The sequence below is a fragment of the Nicotiana tabacum genome, chromosome 1, assembly GCF_000715075.1.
Source record: "Nicotiana tabacum cultivar K326 chromosome 1, ASM71507v2, whole genome shotgun sequence".
Classification (NCBI taxonomy): domain Eukaryota; kingdom Viridiplantae; phylum Streptophyta; class Magnoliopsida; order Solanales; family Solanaceae; genus Nicotiana; species Nicotiana tabacum.
The window spans coordinates 32,654,002-32,674,601 of record NC_134080.1 but is presented as its reverse complement, the minus strand read 5'-3'; the positions used below and the strand labels follow the sequence as shown (position 1 = coordinate 32,674,601).

The following is a 20,600-nucleotide window of genomic DNA, read 5'->3' as shown; positions in this document are numbered from 1 at the left end:
AATCCACCCGAGGCCCTCGGGACCTCAACAAAATACACCAAGTCCTAAAACATCATACGAACTTAGTCGAAACCTCAAATCACATCATAAAATGCTAAAATCGTGCATCACACCCCAATTCAAGCCTAATGAATCTAAGAACGTCCAACTTCTATATTCGATGCAAAAACCTATCAAATCAAGTCCGAATGACTTCAAATTTTGCATACAAGTCATAAATGACATAACAAAGCTATGAAAATTTTCAGAACTGGGTTCTGACCCCGATATCAAAAAATCAACCCTCGGTCAAACTTTCCAAAAATCTTCTATTTTCCAACTTTCGCCAAAATGCGCCGAATTATCCTACAAACTTCCAAATCTAAATCCGAACATGTGCCTAAGTCCAAAATCACCATACGAAACTATTGAAATCATCAAAATTCCATTCCGGGGTCTTTTTCTCAAAAGTGAAACCTCCGGTCAAACTTAGGAAATTTTTAGCCTTAGATTTCTAGATTCCGTTAAATGACGATAATTTGATCTAGGGACATCCGAATTCGATTTCGGGCATATGACCAAGTCCCAATCATGATACAGAACTACTGGAATGGTTAAAACTTTTATCCGAGTTTGTTTGCTCAAAATGTTGACCGAAGTCAACTCAGTTGAGTTTTAAAGCTCTAGTTCACAATTTAATCCATTTTTTTACATAAAAACCTTCCAGAAAATTATACGGACTGCGCACGCAAGTCGAGGAATTATTGATAGCGCTTTTCAAGGTCCTAAAATACCGAGATAATTATTTAATTTAAATTTGGGTCATCACATGTATACATCGAAATTTTAACGGATCAAGCTAAATCCTAAATTCAAGATACTACAAGACTCTTGAAATCCTAGGAGTCTATAAGGGTTTCTCGGAGGTTACTCTACCCTACCCCTAACGCACACCTAATAAAGGAATACATATTCCTTTGAAGAGGCATCTCAAAAATGGAGATCATCTCGAAAATCCCATAAACTCACCCGATATTCACAAAGAGATCAAGAGGTAGCCAGATAATTCTTGATAATGAAATACTTCAAGAAGATCCACAACATACTTCATGGATATCAAATAAATCCATGAAAGTCTGCATCATCCTACGTTCGAGAATCACGCTGTTTCAGCCCTTGAATTATGGATAATAAATCGGAGGGAAGAATCAAGGGATAAACAGAGTTGTAACCCGCAATATTTATCAATAAAATCCTGTTTTCTTTAAAGTTATTTGTGATTGCAGTTTTATTTTTCTACACAAATTTATTGCAAACAAAGTGGCACGCCCAGTGGGACCAGTTCTGCCCTTCATCTCTTCCTCCTGTAAATCGAAAACTCCAAGTTTCTAAAGCAGCAGTTTTATGGTCGAGTACTTCAAGTCTTGTCTTCAAGTTTCGGCAAGCCTACACCCCGATAAACCTTGAAGTAGGGGGGCATTTGTAGACATCGAAATTTTAACGGATCAAGCTAAATCCTAAATTCTAGATACTACAAGACTCTTGAAATCCTAAGAGTCTATCATGGTTTCTTGGAGGTTACTCTACCCTAAATCCTAACGCACACCTAATAAAGGAATACATATTCCTTTGAAGAGGCATCTCAAATGGAGATCATCTCGAAAATACCATAAACTCACGGGATATTCACAAAGAGATCAAAAGGTGGCCAGATAATTCTTGATAATCAAATACTTCAAGAAGATCCACAACATACTTCATGGATATCAAATAAATCCATGAAAGTCTGCATCATCCTACGTTCGAGAATCACACTGTTTCAGCCCTCGAATTATGAATAATAAATCGGAGGGAAGAATCAAGGGATAAACAGAGTTGTAACCCGCAATATTTATCAATAAAATCCTTTTTTCTTTAAAGTTGTTTGTGATTGCGGTTTATTTTTCTGCACAAATTTATTGCAAACAAGGTATATGATATAAAATAAATATTTTAAATGTATATGGAATTAACTAGTGTTTAATGGGTATACCGCGTAAATTTTCCTAAATCTCACTTTGGTAGCATGTATTGCTTTGCTTTAAAATTCACAAACGAAACAATGCTTTTACTTTCATGTTTTCTTTCTTACCTTTACATGAGATTGCCAAATTTTTTTACACCAGCTATATAATATATAGAGTACTCTAGGAGAGGGTTGGGTGTGCTATAATAAAACAAGATTGCAAAGGGTAGGTTTGAAATATTGTCGTAACATTTTATCATTTAGACCAAATTAGGTTAAAAAAATATTAACTCTTAAACTACAAAAGAAGTTTGTTTTAACAATATAAAACCTCAAAAAAATTCTTTGAAAATTTTCCAAAAATTTATTGATGTTAGCACCTAATATTAGCAGGGGCACCTAGCCAAAATGAGATAAAAAATGAGGTACTAGAAAAGTTCCTTTCTTTTTTGTTGTTTAAAATATATCTCATTTTTTTTTTTTCAATTTGTTTGGTTTTTTTCTAGGAAAAAGGTTTTAGCTTTCAGAGTTTCACCCGCAATCCGTACCCAAGGGTTTCACCACAGGAATCAGCCATGGCAAATACTTGAGATCAAAACCGTGTCTTTCAAACAAGTGATCTTGTCGAATAAGCTTCTTGCAGCTTTGAAGGTGCGACCCTTTTTTCCCTACAATTTTTTCTGTTTCTATCTTCAAATATTGAAAAGTTAAACAATTGAAAGGAATTTATTAGAAAAAAAGAAAAATCTCCAAAACCAGATTTCCTAATACTAATTCAAGAGAAAGTTTATTTTCCCTTTTCTTGTCTAGGTCTAATACTTGCCCCATGAAAATTGAAAATACAGTTGGAGTTTGTTATTTATGATAATTAAGCAAGGAGATATATCCTTGTTTTGTCAGGCAAATGCTGAGTAATTAAAGTTATGGATTTAGTTTATCCAAGTTAGTTAAAGATCCGGGCTTTGATTCCTGATGCAGGAAGTTGAATTTTAAGCATAATGGTGGCTCCATCTTCAACCTCTACCTCGCTGAAGGACTACCTAAAAAAGTATGAAAGTAACAATGAAGAGGAAAAGAAGAAACAGAAGAAAAAGAAGAAGGTTAAACCTAGTGTCAAAGGAGGTGTCATTGTGGTCGATGAAGATCCTGTTTGGCAAAAGCCTGTAAAAATTGAAGATGAGGAGGATGAGTCAGCTGGTAATGTTATTTCACAGGTTTGTTTTTTGTTGATGTTCTGCATCCTCGGATGTTGTTGTGTCTGTCGTTTATTAACTGTGTTCTTTTACAGAAGAGGAGCTGCCTCAGGTAAACGAAGATATTGAAGTTAAGCGCATGAAGAGATTGGAGCAGCTTAGAGCTAGACGTCCATATGGTTCCATTTCAGAAGATGGAAGTGGTTGGGTATCTTTATCAAGTACTTCTAATAATATCCCTTCTGATGACCAAATTGCTGATTTGTCCCCACCACGGAAAAGACGTGGTCGAAATGATACACCCTCACCAGATCCTCAACTTAAGCAATCAAGTCCTTCAGCTACTTATTTATCACCGCCACGTAAACCAAGGGCTCGAAATGATACACCCTCTCCAGAAAGTGGGTTCAAGCGGCCAAGCACTCAAGAGGGTGACCTGTCGCCACCCCGCAAACGTGAACCTCGGTTGAGGTCTTCAAGCGCAAGAGATGCTGATATGTCACCACCACGTAAACGGAGGGTTCAAAGTGATACACCTGAACTTGAAACGAAGCCATTGAGTTCTAGAGATGCTGATATTTCACCACCGCGTAGAAGAAAGGCCCGGAATGATTCACCTGAATCTGATATGAAGTCTTTCAGCACTAGAAATACTGATATCTCACCACCAAGGCGACGTAGGACTCGAAATGATACCCCTTCACCAGAAGCTAAAGCCAAGCCTTCTGCTGATTTATCACCACCAAGACGGAGGCAAAAGTATGGCCAAAGTCCTCCGGATATGTCTGATGTTTCTCCTCCTCGTCGAGGTTCCCGTGCATCAGACTCAGATCTTTCAAGGAAGGCACGTCCAGAAACATCTACTACGAAGCAAGGGCTAAAGACCGGTTTGGTTAGTGGAAAAGATATTAAAGAAGAAATTGCTAAGACAAAGAAGGAAGACTGGTTAAGGTAATTCTATTCTACTATTTCATGCCGCCTTATCATCTTTTCATTTTTTGCCTTTCTTCAGGGCAAGTTTGGAACATTAGAGCAAGTAAAGTAATGTGTGAAGAGAGTGGCGTCTCTTGTTTCCCTAGGAGGAAATTTTTTAATGCTAAAAGTATCAAAGCTTTCCTGAACATGCACATCACTATCCCGCCTATATTGCTCGGATTTTTATAAAATGCCGCCAGATGCGTGTCGGATCCTTGAAAAGTTGTGCATTTTTGGAGGATCTGACACGGGTGCAACAACATTTGGAGGATCCGAGCAACAGAGAATTCCAATAATGCTTGATCCTTGCTCTAGCTAATTCTAATTGCTGAATCCAATTTAAATATCTTTGTTATTTTAGGTTTAAAGAGATGGATCCATTGCTTAGTGGCCGAGGGGCTGAACCAGTATATCGGGATAAAATTACAGGTGTGTTAGAGCTAGAGAAATAATTGTTATAGTTATTAAATATATTCTTTCATTTGGTCTCACTCTGTATCACTGCAGGGGAACGAATGTCAAAGGAAGAGTTCCTGAAGTCCAAGAAGAAGAAGGAAGAGAAGGAGAAGCGAAAGGTACTTTTATCCGACGTGTTTATTTACATGAACAAGTGGTCAACCTTGGAGCTAGTTTTTCCTTCATCACTACTTGTCTTCTTGTAGAACTGCAATATTTCCAGAATTCAGGGCAAATATTTCTTCTGATCGCTGCTTCTTACTCATGCCCATGTTACTGACTACAATCAACTATAAATCCCTTTTAATACAGATATTTAAGGGATTGCTAGTGTATCTGACTCACAATATACAGGAACTTAAAAATTGGAGGTTTTTCACTTGGAGTAGTCAGTATGGGGCATTAATTGTGGTAGTCCTCCATCATATTTGTATATTTTCTCTTGTGGCCTGATTATAGAGTGAATAGAGAGGTCTGCTTCTTTTCTCACACTTTCTAATATTAATCAACTATGCCTCAAAAATTAGTCGAGATCAAATATATGAATCCCCTTTGCTGGTTCAGCTCTATTAAAATCCATTTCATTTTAATGCTAAATTTTGTTACTTTTAAGGCGAAATAGGAATTCTCCGAGACAGATGCTTTTTGAATGTCACACTTATCGCTACATGGACTACAATTCTCTAGCTAGAATAATAATCATTCTTGACAAACAACGCCTTATACAAACATGGAGATTCTTGACGAAAAAAAATGAACCTAAGTCCATGTGAAATCTGTGCCCAACTAGTTGATATAAATCTTTTGCTCCTATCATGTTTTACTTGTAATGAAATCTGTGCGTTGGTTTTGAGAGATTTCGTAAGGTTTTTGAGGAAACCCAAGTCCATCTGTCCATGTGATATTAGCCTATTAGGTTTTTGTTTTGTATCACCTTAATTAATCTTATGTTGAAGACATAATTAAACAAATAAAAACGTTCCATCTATAACAATTTAAGTTTTTAGATGATAGGATCATCCTATTCAACATGGTATTAGGTAGGCAGAGGTCTTGAATTAAGGTTTAACAACCACTTATTTTCAAAAAAACTTTCACATGCTTGCTCGCGCGTTTGAGGGCTTGTTTAAACATAATTAAATTAATAGAAGTGTCCCCTCTATAACAACCTAAGCTTTTAGATAACATGGCCATACTATTCAACAGTGTATATGGAGATCTACTTGGGATAAGGATAAATCATCTTAGGTGGCCTTTGCTTATTTCCCTCTTTTATTTTTCTTTCAAAAAATTTATGTCTGAAGAGAGATCTATTCTCATCTTGTCCAGCCTTGTGTGACTGCACATCTATCGTGCAATTTGTATATCTACTGCCAGTATTCGCTCTTATATAACATTATTGGTCTCACAACCATTTTTTTAAACTTGCCTTGCACTTTTCCTACTCTATAAGTAGGACCGTTTGTACGGTTTGGGACACTTGACTTGCTGAATAGCACTTTATGAATTGATTTCTTTCTATTTTTCTGTATTATTTTCTCCCGTCCTCTCTTCTTCCGCCACTCTTGAGGTGCTACATCAGTTAGTTTTTTCATGACCATCAGTCACTGCAGCCCTCCTTTTCCTTTATTTGGGATTATTTAGAACTGGCTATATTTGTGAAGCACAGTTACCTGCTATTTGTTAAGCTTTTGTGAATTTTCTTTTTTCAAGTGATTTTTTTCATCTTTGTATCAGGAAATAAAACTGGAATGGGGGAAGGGGTTGGCTCAAAAGCGTGAGTTGGAGGCTAGGCTTCAGGAACTAGAAAGCGAGAAGGAAAAGCCATTTGCACGGAGCAGGTATTATAATTGCTAGATATTCGTTGTTGTTTCTTTATGATCCATTAATGTGTCTGAAAGATATGAACTTGAGATGATATATATCTTGCCTTTGCACTTTCTGCAGTAGCAATCTTATGCTCATGAGTTCTTTAAAGCTTTTGAGACTTCTTTCTGGGTTTTACCTAACACAAACTGTATAGATCAAGAAGATGGATTGTTGAGCTTGTAATTGTAATTTGAAGACTGGGCATACTATACTACGTGCTTTTAGTAGCCTTGCCCGTTGGTTATTACAATTTTTGAGGACTTAAATATTTTCTTGCTGGCTGAGATGAGTTTACTTGCATGATTTTGATATTTTGTGAGGCTTCTTTAGATAAGTCCTGAGTTCATATAAAGCTAGCTCACCATTAGGAAGCATCTTATTAAGTTCTATAGGGTTGGCCGAGGCACTATTACATCCTCGATTTGCTCAATCTGCAGCCTTTTGAACACCATAGTTGGTGATATATTCCTGAGAAACCACCTATTCTTTAATAGATCTGTCTCCTTTGTTTTTTTTGTGCAAAATACTACGCCTCAATTCCAAAAGTAGTAGGGATTGATTATATGAATTCTTTGTATTTATTCAATTCCTTTTGAGATCATTTCATTTTCTGTACTCAATAATTTCTTTTTAAGACATATTAGGGTTTACCTAAAATTGTGAATTCACACTTATCCTTTCATAGACAAATTTTTAACCAAACTGAATGGACTCCTAATAAACACTAGACTTGATGTAAGTGTACCAACAACTAAACCTTTATCCCAGCTAGTTGGTATCCCCCACATGGATACTTTGTCTCTACTGTTTTGTTCTTTGCTAACCTTGCATGAAATCCAAGAGATTGTAGGTCTATTGAAACTACTTCCTTTCCCGAAGTTTTAGGTTTATCTTGTCTCCTTTAAACACCTGTAATCATCATAGTGTCACGCTATCCGATTGATGCTTTTAGGTTTCTACACTAGACTTAATTAGAACATCTCGAGTGACCTCTTGTATTATCTTCCAGGTGTACCATTCACGCCTTTATTAAATGTGAGTATTTCAAATATTTTTTGAGAAATGGTAAGTGTTACTATAAATAAATGAAAGCACCAAGAAGGTGCTGTCAAAAGAATCTACAATCTGCCCAAAAGAAAAGAAAGGAAAAGAAAAAAAAAATCCCTTATACATTCTTAAAAGGACTCATCAAGATCTGTAACAGCTTCAGCATCACTAACAAAGGTCTGTTTGCACCAAAAATAAAACACAAGTAAACAGTCCATTTTGATCTTCTGATTGGAATTTCCTTTATTTTAAAGCATCTAGCATTTTGCTCCCTCCACGCTGTCCACCATATACAAGCCGGGATAATTTGCCACCATTTCTTCTGATTGGTATTCCTTCCTCTAATATTCCAATATTTCAAAAACTGACTTATCTATTTTATAGTCCATTTCAGCCTCACCATATTCAAAATAGTTGCCATAGCTGATCCGTTAAGTGCCAGTAAAGATATAAATGATTGATGCTCTCAGGTTTGTCCAGCCATAGCTGTATCATTTTGAGCAAAGTTGAAATTCCCGTCTTTGGAGGTTGTTCTGTGTTAGGCAAGCCTCTCTAGCTACTAATCAAGTGAACTCTGCAACCTTGTACGCTGCATTGCTGTCCACCAGAATTCAACAATAAGTACAAGAATTTACAGTAAAATTCGCCTTACTATTGCCTATACATACAAATCTATCTTGAGTTCTTGACTATTGCCCAAACATTCAAAAGAGTCCAAAACACCCAAATAAGGCAGCCTTCCCATTGCCCGATCATTCAGATGTCTTCTAAATTGAATCCGACCTTCAAGTTGTTTTGAGGGAACCTCAACTCCAATTTACACTCAGAAAGCTAGATGCTTAGTTAGTTTGTTCAGTTGGAACTTTCGCTATCCTGTAAACAGTGTTGATAATTTTTTGAATTTTGGTAGCTCCCTGATTTTAGCATAAATTGTATAGGAGCTAGCATTTACTGTTTGACAGGTTTCTTCTTTTTACCAGCTAGCTCCCTGTCTTGGAGCTAGTCTTTTGTTCTCTCTGTAATTCTGCATCTTCTTGATGCCTTACTAATGCAATTTACTTCATAAAAAAAAAAAAAAATCCAACCTTCAAGATCTCCGGTGTTGGCCAACTTTTAATCTGGTAGCAGTGAGCCTAAATAGATCAGGCAATTGTTCTTAAGGGGAGTATGATTTATCCAGTTGTCTTCCCAAAAGGCAATCCTTCTTCCATCTCCCTCTTCAAAACCAATGCGTCACATGAATTTCTGCCAAAGAGCTTCTAATGTTTTTTCATAAACCTCACTCCGCGAGAGGAAGTCACTGGTGTTGATGTCCAGCATCCCTGTGAACTAAACTTTTCGCTGATAACCTGCTTCCATAGTGATTGCTCTTGAGCAGCAAATCTCCATAGCCATTTCGTCATTTAACTGCAGTTGTGATGTCTCAAATGTCTAATAACAAGGCCTTCTTCCTTCTTACTTTGTGTTAATATACTTCATTTAACCAAAGGATAAGATCTTATTTCTTTGTTACCCTGCCATTAAAAGTCTCCTCTTAGTTTATCCAACCTTTTTTCCAGTTTAACAGGTGAAAGAAACAAAGACATCACATATGTAGGGAGTGAGTCTAAGTCACTCCCTACATATCTTGCCCACCTCTGTTCACATCTTTCTTTCATTCTATAACCCCTTGCTAAATCGGTGAGGATTATTCTTTGCACACAAAGATAAACCCAAATAAGTAGTATGAAGACATCCTATCTCACAGCCCATCACACCGCCCAGTATTTTGATGTTTGGAACTCTATACACTGGGAAAATAAGACTTTTCCTCCAATTGACATGAAGACCAGACACTGATTCGAACACAGTCAGTATCACTCTTTGATGTTGAAGTTGTTCCAGTGTGGCATCACACATAACAAGCGTGTCATTTGCATACATAAGATGAGAGATTTCCAGTCTGCTGTGTCCACTGTTGTCCATCCTGAAACCCCTAATGCATTCATTCTGTTTAGGGATCTTTAACATGTATGTCTATTGGAAACAACCTTTCTACCCTCCCAGTGTAGGGATAGGGGTAAGGTCTGCGTACACACTACTCTCACCCCACTTGTGGGACTTCACTGGGTCTGTTGTTGTTGATCTTTAACATCTGACTGAAACATTCCATGGCCATGATAAAAAGAAAAGGAGACAGAGAATCACCTTGTCTCAACCTCTTTGAGAAGGGAAAATACCTACTGGAGTTCCATTTACCAAGAGAGATTATCTGATAGTGTTGATGCAGTAAAAGAGCCAGCTCCTCCATTTCCTTCTGAACCCCATTTCTTTTAGAACATTGAGGAGAAAATTCCAATTCACATAGTCGTATGCTTTCTCAGGGTCCAATTTGCAAAGAATACCAGGTTTATTTTCCTTCGTCCTACTGTCAACACATCTGTTAGCAATAATAACTGCATCCATAATCTGCCTGTTTTTCCAAAAGCCATCGATGGGTTGTCTACCAGCTTATGAACCCCCAGCTTGAGTCTTTCTGTCAGTACTTTGGCAAGTATTTTGTAACAGCCTCCAATGAGGCTAATAGGGCTGAAACCTCTTAGCTGCACTGCCCCTGGTTTCTTTGGGATTAAAGCAATGTAGGTAGAGTTGAGACTTTTTTCAAATCTCTCCCGTCTGTAAAACAAATTCACAGCATTCACGACATCTTCCTTGGTTATCATCCACATTTTTATGACACTCATCTTGTGGATGTGTTGGATTTTAGAGGCCCAAAATTCATTCGCAAATAATATTGCTACTCACATACTTTCTTCTTGGTAAGTATCCTCCTGTCACATAACCGATAACCCGGTAGCACTCTTCCACTTTAGCCATCGCTTGATAATTTTGTATGTTACATCTTTGTCATCGTGCTATTCTATTGTAAGATTTGAGTCTATTTATTCGAATCATTTGCGTTTTAGGCACTTCAAAATCGTCTAACCTACCTTAGTTTCATTCTTACTAATGTGGCTAAACTTATAGTGAAAATATTTTTCTTACTTATTTTAAACTCTTGCTTTTTAGAGTGTTTCTCCTAGTTCAAGTGGTTGGTTGACAGTCTATTTGTACGTGTTTAATTTTTGCTCGCAGAGATGATCCAGAACTAGACAGTATGTTGAAGGAAAGAGTTCGATGGGGTGACCCAATGGCACATTTGGTTAAGGTGATTTTTTTTTCTGACCACTTTCTTTTTGCAGGCATCTACTCTATCTGTGCTGGGGTGGATCATTGCCAGTTACTGGATTTTGTGTGTTTTTCATGATGAGAGTGGTTCCCTTTAGCTCCTTCTGTGTCTCTAAATATGGTTACATTCTTGGATGTTGCAGAAAAAGCAATTAGAGCCAAGTCTGCCGGACTTTGGGGCTAATGACAAAATGAAGGACTCAGGTTTTATAATCCCTCAGGAAATACCTTCCCACAGTTGGATAAAAAGAGGGTTGGATGCGGCACCCAATCGTTATGGTATAAGACCAGGGCGACACTGGGATGGGGTTGACCGAAGTACAGGTATATGATCTCTCATCTCTTCTGTAATAAGATGGTCTTAACTGGTCCTTATTAAAGAAGATGGTCTTAACTGGTCCTTATAAAAGGTCTTAACTGTTGTCAGTTCTATTTTATTTTTTGAATTTTTTCGCTTGATAGATAAAGCGCTGATTTAAGCTACTTATCTTCTTTCCTCTTTGGCGAATATTGGTGACTTCAATGTTGATTCTCTTCTAACAGGATATGAGAAGCAGTTGTTCAAGAGGACCAATGAGAAACAAGCAACCGAAAGGGAAGCATATCTATGGTCTGTGTCCGACATGTGACCTGTTCCAGTATGTTTATGTACAGACAGACAACATGAGCAGTGGGAATTTCCGACTTCCTTGCCGAGTATTTTGATTCCCACAAATTGCCTCCATGACGAGTTGTTTCGATTTGCGGAAATTTCTTAGCTTCAACATGGTGCCATCAGTTTTGAATAGTAGGAATCTAGTCGTTGACTAATTTGATCGCATTTTGCAGTAACATTTGTCCCACAAGTCGCTGAGTATTTGATCGCATTTTGCAGCCATTGAGGAATCTTCCTTCCCATACTGTGCATTCTGGGTTGCATCATTTTCGTTTGTCTCAAAACGATTGTCACGGCTGACAATCATGAAGTAAAAAACGTAAAAGATATGCTTGTAATTTTCTGGATGTTGTATAAGATTGTAATGAAGGCAAAGCAGAAGACAATATAAGGATGTAATGCTGGGTTTGTTGTAGAAGGAATTGGAAAGGAAATTGCAAGTGTGCAAACTTTTGCAATCTATTTATGAAAATGGAATGAGATCCCCGGTACAAGCTTTTGGTCTCATATTATCTTTCAAGATACCGTTCTAGCATTATTGATAAAAACATTTATTGTGAAGAATATTTCGCGAGTTAACAAGATGCAAATCTTTCTGTAGAAGAAAGGTTAAAGCCTTCTCGTTTAAGATAAAAAGGTGTAAACGCCCATATTGTATGCGTAGCAAAAGTTTAATCATGGAAAACAAAAAATAGTTTTACTTGGCTTGCATTTGGATCAAACAGGATTTTGAGTTGCTGTTCAGGTACCAAACAAAACAGGATTAGTTTTTTCCCCATAGGTAGATGCACACAATTGTTTATTCTGTGTGCAATACTAATAAGTGCATCTCTTGTACACGCTATTTATTGCTTTTACTTTTGGATTTTTTCCCACACAATCGAAGCAACAATGTCCACAGGTACTTGGCAACATAGAAATGTTGCAAACTATTCAAAGGAATACGGGCAGCAGGACTTTTATTCTTTCTGTTTGTGCAAACTAGAGAATTAATGTAAGCTGAGGCTATACTACCACTAATGAGTGTGGTGAAATGAATGAGATCTCTCCACCTTTAACCAGAGGTCTAGAGTTCGAGACCTTGAAATGTAGAATCTCCTAATAAAGAGCACTTCTCACTTAAATGGATCCTATGTAGTGTGAATCTAAGATTAGTTGGGATAGTGAGTTTCGGATACCAAATGATTATTAAAAAACAAAAAGTAAGCAGAGGCTATATTTGCAAAGCTTTTCAAAAAGAGACATAATATAAAAATGGACTCAAAATGAGGCTATTTGCGCAATTCAACCAATAGGCAGGCGAAGCTTCTGGTAGCTTTCCGGGAAGAAGGGGTGCTTTTGAGTTTCAGTTGGCGTGAAACAGCTGTAAGAAGCCTATTGGTTATCTATCGTCACTTTTTTCTTTCTGTTTAAGTTAATTTTTTTTCTGGACTAATTAAGTTTTCTCCGCACATATAAATACAGATCTCGTAGCGCGCAATTGTTAATTTATTATTCTGAATTCACAATGTCATCTCCGGCCGAGTAAGTCACTCCTCACCCCTCCCTCTTTCTCTTCTTACGTTTTCCTGCATACAAACTGAATTACTAGTTTTTATTACGTTCATGGTGATGCTGAATTACTATTACTTTGTTTATCAAACACTCCAAAATTTCAGCTGAATAAGAATTTTAGTCCTTGGAAATAGAACACTGTGCTTAAAAGTAGTTAATTCTAGGTGGTATAAAAATTATCAAACAGTGTTAATTCTCACCATAGAGTAGCTTTTGCGAAGGTTTAATCATAATGAGTGAGGTTATAATGACCATTTTCGCGTGAAGAACGTGGATGCAGTGTGCTGTAAATAAGGAAAAAATTGTAAATCTTAGCATGTTCACTATATACCATGTTCTGAAAATATTTCATAGACGCCGCGTTTTTCGTAATTTTCTTCGGACGATGTAGCTCTTCCCAATCTTCGTTTAAGTTTAATCAATCTTCATCCTTGACTTCTTTTTTAAGAAATTGGTCTAGTAGAGCTACTGATAGGCTTAAGTATAATATATATACAAGAAAGAAATAGTTTGGGATTGATACACTTATATTTGGAAAACACTTGATTGGATTAAAACACTTAGTTGGAAACACTTGATGGCGGAGCCACGTAGCTCCAAGATGTGTCAATTGACATCCTTCCGTCCGAAAATTACACAAAATTACACTAGTTAGATAGGTAAAAATTATTTTTTATGTATATGTACTATGTGCTTAATTCCCTTAACTTCTTCCTATATTTACTTCTTTGATACCCCTTAATAAAAATCTTGGCTTAGCTATTGAGCTGATGCAAACTTTCGAATCATTCTTGGTTCTCATTTTATCTCATTTTGGCCCATTCTAACCTATATCGTGGTCCTTTATCTGATCCTTTTCTCTTTATACTTTTTTTTTCTCTGGCATTATGTGTTCTGCAACAAGTTATTGTTTTCTCATTCCAGATTTTATAAGTCACTTCCACCTATAAGCAAGGCTTATGGGACTGCTTGTCTGTTGCTTACAACTGCATGTCAATTGGGATTATGCCATCCTGTTCATATAGCACTATTGTATCAGCCCTTGATCTCTCATTTTCAGGTAAGCATCCTTGATTCAGTTTAATCTGATTTCATATTACTCTGTAGTTAGCATTTTCACAACACTAATAAGACCATATAGTGTATCTTACAAACAACTGACATGTCTAGTTGTGAACTGTGCTCTCCCACCTGAAAAGTGAAGAAGAAAAAATGTAAGAGAAAGAGCAGGGTTGGGGGGGGGGGGAGGTTTGGGAGGATGCAATCCATCTGCTGTCGCAGGACAACTTTTTTGTTTCACAATAAGACCCAGAGATTATTCCTACCTTTGGTAGCTTATGAGTTTACGTCAATCCCTGGTCGGCTGCAATTTTCCTTCACTTTGGCCTGTGAGAATACCACTGATTAGATGGGCATGGGATTTGAATCTAATGTTGAGAAAATCTGTACCTTTTACCTAACTATTACCTAAAGGAGTGTCCAAGTGGTTAATAAAGTGAGACGAAAACCGTAGGAGATTTGAGCTCAAATTCCCGCTAAGTGTTTTTTTTTCATATCCCTAAGCCTTAGTAGGTAGGTTACTCGATGCCTATACTAGTTGGAGATAGCAGGTACCTAGTCGAATGGTCAAGGTGCGTACAAGTTTTCGCAGACATCCAATAGCTTAAGGGAATAATAGGTGTATGTACTATTTATCCACCCAATAGCTTGAGGGACTAATCAAGAAATACATTCTCCATTCTTTCTCTCGTGTATTTCTTCATTTCTCAAGTTCTTTTATGTTATTGTTGGTTCTTGATAAAAGAAATTAAGCGAAATAACACAGAAAGATGACAAGAAAATAAAAAGAGTATACTGGAATAGATGTAAAAGGAACTGAAGCTGAAAATTCTATATATTTTACTGCATTTGGACTACAATTTATAAGAGAAATACTAACTTAAAATACCTAAAAATCAGCACAAAATCTGCTAAAAATAACAAACTCCTAAAGACTAGGTCACTCCTAAAGACTAGTTCAAAATTATTTCAAATTCAAACTAAATTACTGCAGTAAATAACTCTTAAGCTGAAACAGTAAAATAATTTTACTGAGAGCAGCTTCTAAAGCATATTTCTAACAACTGCAAATTCTGAATTTGTGCCTTGTAAACCTTTAACTGGAAGCGACTTTGTACGTAAATCTGCCAACTGATATTTGGACTTGTAGTGAATCGAGTTCACTTCTGTATTTTGCTGCATCTCATGATTGTCAATGAAATAAGTTGGCTCGTTTTTTAGCTTCATTTGCATCTTGCCTTGAGAATTGTCAACTTTCTTCCAGATTTGCATTTTCTAAAATATTAACAACATCTTCCTTACCTCATTTTCACATATGTCCTCAGTTGGAGAATTATCTACACTTTGTAGATTCTTTTGGCTCCATTCTTCATCTTCGGTTGGATCAAATGAGAAGTTTTCACCTCTCATTTTAACCCTTAAAATCTCAAGTCCAGTTGCATCATAAATGAAACAATATTTATCTTCAAAGGATACTTTAAATCCTTTTTCCATTAGTTGTCCAACACTTAATAAATTTTGATCAATATCAGGAACATAAAGAACATCTGAAATTTTCTTAGTACCTGAATTTGTTGGGATTGCAACAGTTCCTTTTCCTTTAGCAAGAATATAATCACCATTTCCAATTCTGACTTTCTTATTTCCTATAGACGTGAACTCTTTGAAAAGATTTCTATCATATGTCATGTGGTTTGTACAACCACTGTCAATCAACCAAAAATTAGATTTTTTGGTTGAAAGAATAGTTGCCACAAACAAGTGATCTTATTCTTCTTCATTGGCGACTTGGGCATCTGCTTCATGCTTTTGATATTTGCCTTTGCAAATTACAGCTTCATGACCAAGTTGGTTGTAAATTTTGCACTTTGCATCTGGCCTCTTCCAATATTTGAATGGTGGATGACCTTTTTTGCCACAGTGCTAACAAGGTGGGTAATTTTTCTTTACATTATTACCCTTGCTTTGAGTTTTGTGGTTGGCTGCCAAGACTCCTTCAACCATACCATCTTGCCTCATAAGCCTCCTTTGCTCTTGTACCTGGAATGTATTTAACAATTCTGCCAAGGTAATCTTGGATAGATCCTTTGTATTTTCCAAGGTAGTTATGGATACTTCATATTTTTCAGGCACCGTAACAAGAATTTTTTTCAACAAGTCTTAAATCTTTAAATTTAGTACCAAGCAATCTTACCTTGTTAACAATACCAAGCAACCGATCTGAGTATTCTTTGACAGTCTCAGATTCCTTCATTTTCTGTAACTCGAATTCCCTTATTAAATTCAACATCTTCATGCCTCGTATTCTTTCATCTCCTGTATATTCTCCCTTCAGATAATCCCAAATTTCTTTTGCTGATTTGAGAGACATAACTCTCGTGAATATTGTTACAGACACACCAGCAAACAAAGTTGCTTTCGCCTTTGATTTTCTGGTTTTCTTTTCCTTGTGACTCTTGATCTGGGCCACTGTGGGATTGTTAGGCAGCGGAAGAACATCATAATCCTCTTCCACGGCCTCCCAAAGATCTAAAGCCTCCAAGTAAGTCTCCATTCTCACTGCCCACAGTTGGTAATTTTCACCATCAAAGACTGGAGGAGCCAATTGAGAAAAACTCATTTCAGTCTCCATCTCACTCAAGAAAAGATTTTACTTAGGTCCATTAAGAAGATGATTCTTGATACCAATTGTTGGTTCTTGATAAAAGAAATTAAGGGAAATAATAGGGAAAGATGACAAGAAAATAAAAAGAGTATACTGGAATAGATGTAATAGGAGTTGAAGCTGAAAATTCTATATATTTTACTGCATTTGGACTACAATTTATAAGAGAAATACTAACTTAAAATACCTAAAAATCAGCACAAAATCTGCTGAAAATAACAAACTCCTAGAGACTAGGTCAATCTTAAAGACTAGTTCAAAATTATTTCAAATTCAAACTAAATTACTGCAGTAAATAACTCTTAAGCTGAAATAGTAAAATAATTTTACTGAGAGCAGCTTCTAAAGCATATTTCTAACAGTTATCTTAAAAATGTTAAGTTATTAACTAGTACTTCTTTGGGGTATGCCTATGACTATTGAATTTTATGTTATTTCGAATAACCATTGCTCTGCCATGGCATAACAAAGTAAAGTGAGGGGGATTTTTATTTATTGAAGTGGAAATGAGGCTTGAATTGTTGAGTTGCATGCAGTTGAAAACGACTAATCAATTATGTAATTTCGACTAACCATTGCTCTGACATGGCATAACAAAATGTTGCATGCAGTTGAAATTTATGCAGAGGCGAAGTCAGGATTTGAAACTTATGGGTTCGAGATTTTAGTCATTTTAAGTTACTGGGTTCTAAATAAATAATTTATGCATATTCAATAGATTTTTTAAGACAAATACATGGATCAGACCAAAGTGATTGGGTTCGGCTGAACCCATACTCGATGGGCTAACTCCGCCTCTGAATCTATGCATTGATAACCACTTCTCTTCCCTGTGGCAACCTACTTTATTGAGTAGTTCTGAATCTACTTTTGTCTCTTCTTCCGTATAAGTTGGATAGATCCAGAACCGTAGGTAGCAGGAGCTTTCATTTCATTTTGAAGTGAGAGTATGGAATAGGCTGTGCATCAAACTGCAATAATTATTTGAAGTTAACGGTGTTAAATATTTATCATTTATCCGTCAAATGAAGGAAAAGATAAAATAGTCTTCTGGAATTCCGAGTATCTCGTCAATTAATTCAAGTTACATCTATAGAAACTATTTGGGGTTAAACTTTTACTTTTCTTTTACTAACAGATGCTGACATAAATTAGTTTCATTGGTTTAAAATGCACCTAAAGATTGTGTCTATGACCTATGTTTGATGATACCAGAGACAACTGGGAGAAAGTACTTTTAAAGACCGAAAAAAGGGAAAATGATGATTTTGTGCAATATCAGGAATAACTCAAAATGATTTTTATGATTACAAACGATGTCTCAGAAAATACCCAATTTTTTGTACTTCATGTTGATCAATGCATCTATTATAAGTCTTGAGATGTTGCAATGTTAATGTCACTTTAATAGAGCTGATATTGTTTCATGTTGTATTAGATATGTGTTAATTTGCTCTTATAGGTACTTTTAAATATTTATAAGATTTTAATTTATCAAAGAAGATTTTATGTATGAGACTGGATGTTGCATTTGTTTCAGGTCTGGCGATTGATTACTAACTTCCTCTTTCTTGGAAAGTTTTCTATTAATTTTGGAATTCGCCTCTTAATGATGTAAGTACTTATGTAGTATGGGTAGAGATCTAATATGTTTTCAGTCATTTTCCACTGTAGCTATTAAAAGCATGGAAGTAGCTGTGATTTTTTTTATTTAATAGTAACTAATTATGACTTTTGCTTCATGATGTTATAGAGCGAGATATGGGGTACAACTGGAAAATGGACCATTTCAAAGACGTACTGCAGATTTTCTATGGATGATGATATTTGGAGCTTTCACATTATTGGTATGTCAGATGTTGACAATCATTTGAAGAGTGAATATCTGGGACCTTAGCTCCTGTAGTATTTGTCTTTAGTTGTCACCCCCACTTCTGTCCTTTGCCATCATCTTTTCAATTTGTTGTTCAACTTTCATTGAAGATTTTGTTTGATGTCTTTGATTTCCACCTACAACCAATCTTTCATCTTTGATACATTCTTTCCTCTCGTGTTTAGGTTTTATCCGCAATCCCCTTCTTCAGTTCTCCGTTCTTGGGCATATCGCTGGTTTTCATGCTTCTATATGTCTGGAGTAGAGAATTCCCAGATGCCAATATCAACATTTATGGTCTTGTAACCCTAAAGGTATGGTTCTGCACTTTTTAGTTAGGTAGTATTATAGCCCCACTTATCAGTTTTTTTGTTTCTTATCTTAATTGTCCATTGGTAATTTCCCTATTTCCAACTTTCAGGCGTTTTATTTGCCATGGGCCATGCTCTGTTTAGATGTTATTTTTGGTTCATCAATCATGCCAGACCTGTTGGGGATCATTGCTGGACATCTGTATTACTTCTTAACCGTATTGCATCCACTTGCCACTGGGAAGAACTTTTTGAAGACGCCGATGTGGGTGTATCCTTTTGATTGCAGTTGATTCTTTTTATATGATTAACTGTGATGTTGCTGTTCTGTTAGGCCCTTTACTATTCTATATTTGTTTGATTTCTACCAAGAGAATCGTAGTAAAGAGGAGAGGGGGGAAAAGGGGTGTGTGTGTGGGGAAGGAGATGCATGTTCCTTCTCTGCATTTAGGAGTGACATGCATCTTTCAGTGTCTTTTTTTTTTTCCCATCTTTCTATGTCTTAATTATATTCTTGTCTTGAAGTTTCCTTGACTGCTGATTCATAGACATAAACTTGTAACACGGTGGAGGATAGGTGTACCACCAATTAATCGTGCTCAACCTGATAGGAGTTCTGGTGTAGCATTTAGAGGGAGGTCTTATCGCGTGGGTGGATGAAGATGCTGCTTACATGACTGCAGACATGAAGATGTCTATATGGTATGCACAACAGCAGATGGAAGTACAGCTACCTTCAGCCAGCCACCCCTGCCAAAAGAAAATGTTTTGATGTAGATTTTCTTCTTGTCTAGTGCATAGAAGTTCTACAAATGGATTACTGATAATAGTATAATATGCCAATTAGTTGATAATTAAAGCTGTGTGATTATTCCTTATTTCCAGTGCTACTCATGGGAAATCCAGATTGTTTATGTTGGCTGCCTTGCATCTCTTTGAGGGTTAATTTGCATGACCCTGTGGAACATCTATCCCCTCTTCCTAATTGGAGAATGTCACAAACTTCATTAGGGTGAATATCATCTTTTTTCTTTTCCAGCATTTCTTGAAATGTACTGACGGGCAATGGTAGGCTATTTGGTAAAACTAATAACCAAGATTTGTGATCACTTTGGTTTCAAACCACATGTTCCTTCTATAATATGCTGGACTTGTGATCACTTTGGTTTCAAACAACATGCTCCTTCTATATAATATGCTGATATCAATGTGAAAATAGCATAGACTAGCCAGTTTTCGGATCGGTATTTGAAAAATAGCCAGCGTTTGCAAAGTTATTAAAAAATAGCTACTATTTTGCTGCAACACGTAAAGTTACAGTATAATATACTGGAGATTGGTGCACCTGTGTATGAACTTCCAACATATTGTGCTGGATCAGTATATTATGCTGAAACTTCAGTATATCATGCTGGAATATTTACCAAATTTTGAATAGTGTTTTCGTTTAGATTTATCTTTACGTGAAAAGTGGCTAAATTTCGATTACTTTTGAAACTGTGGCTATTTTTCAATTACCACTTACAAATCTGGCTTTTTTTTTGAATTTTACCCGATATCAATGCTAGCTTAGGCGTTTAATAAGACGCTGTGCAACTTGTTGGAAAGGTCGTCTCCAACTCCAAACAAGGTATGAGCAATTGGGAATTTAGGTAACATTCTTCCTAGCAACTGAGTCGATGTCAAAAAACGAAGATGGATAATCAAGTCCTTTCAATGAGAAAGCTCATCACCTCTCATTGAAGAATATGG

The 20,600-nt window shown here is 36.5% G+C and overlaps 2 protein-coding genes across 3 annotated transcripts; both read left to right on the top strand.

Annotated features, from left to right (window-relative positions):
* Positions 1 to 2,447: 2,447 nt before the first annotated feature.
* LOC107820443 (uncharacterized) lies at positions 2,448 to 11,893 on the top strand. Of its 2 annotated transcripts, XM_016646730.2 has the most exons (9): positions 2,448 to 2,635; positions 2,963 to 3,181; positions 3,273 to 4,128; positions 4,514 to 4,581; positions 4,660 to 4,727; positions 6,346 to 6,449; positions 10,639 to 10,711; positions 10,875 to 11,055; positions 11,275 to 11,893. In XM_016646730.2, exons 2-9 carry the CDS (start codon positions 2,983 to 2,985, stop codon positions 11,358 to 11,360), a joined length of 1,635 nt encoding a protein of 544 aa, XP_016502216.1. In that variant the 5' UTR covers positions 2,448 to 2,635; positions 2,963 to 2,982; the 3' UTR covers positions 11,361 to 11,893. The 2 variants fall into 2 exon arrangements, with proteins under 2 accessions (XP_016502216.1, XP_075105675.1); XM_075249574.1 differs by lacking the exon at positions 2,448 to 2,635 and having other exon boundaries at positions 3,059 to 3,198.
* An 840-nt stretch (positions 11,894 to 12,733) lies between these two features.
* LOC107820442 (derlin-1) lies at positions 12,734 to 19,778 on the top strand. The gene is made up of 8 exons (XM_016646729.2): positions 12,734 to 12,751; positions 12,851 to 12,910; positions 13,865 to 14,000; positions 18,205 to 18,278; positions 18,418 to 18,511; positions 18,723 to 18,851; positions 18,959 to 19,119; positions 19,397 to 19,778. Exons 2-8 carry the CDS (start codon positions 12,894 to 12,896, stop codon positions 19,506 to 19,508), a joined length of 723 nt encoding a protein of 240 aa, XP_016502215.1. The 5' UTR covers positions 12,734 to 12,751; positions 12,851 to 12,893; the 3' UTR covers positions 19,509 to 19,778.
* Positions 19,779 to 20,600: the final 822 nt, after the last annotated feature.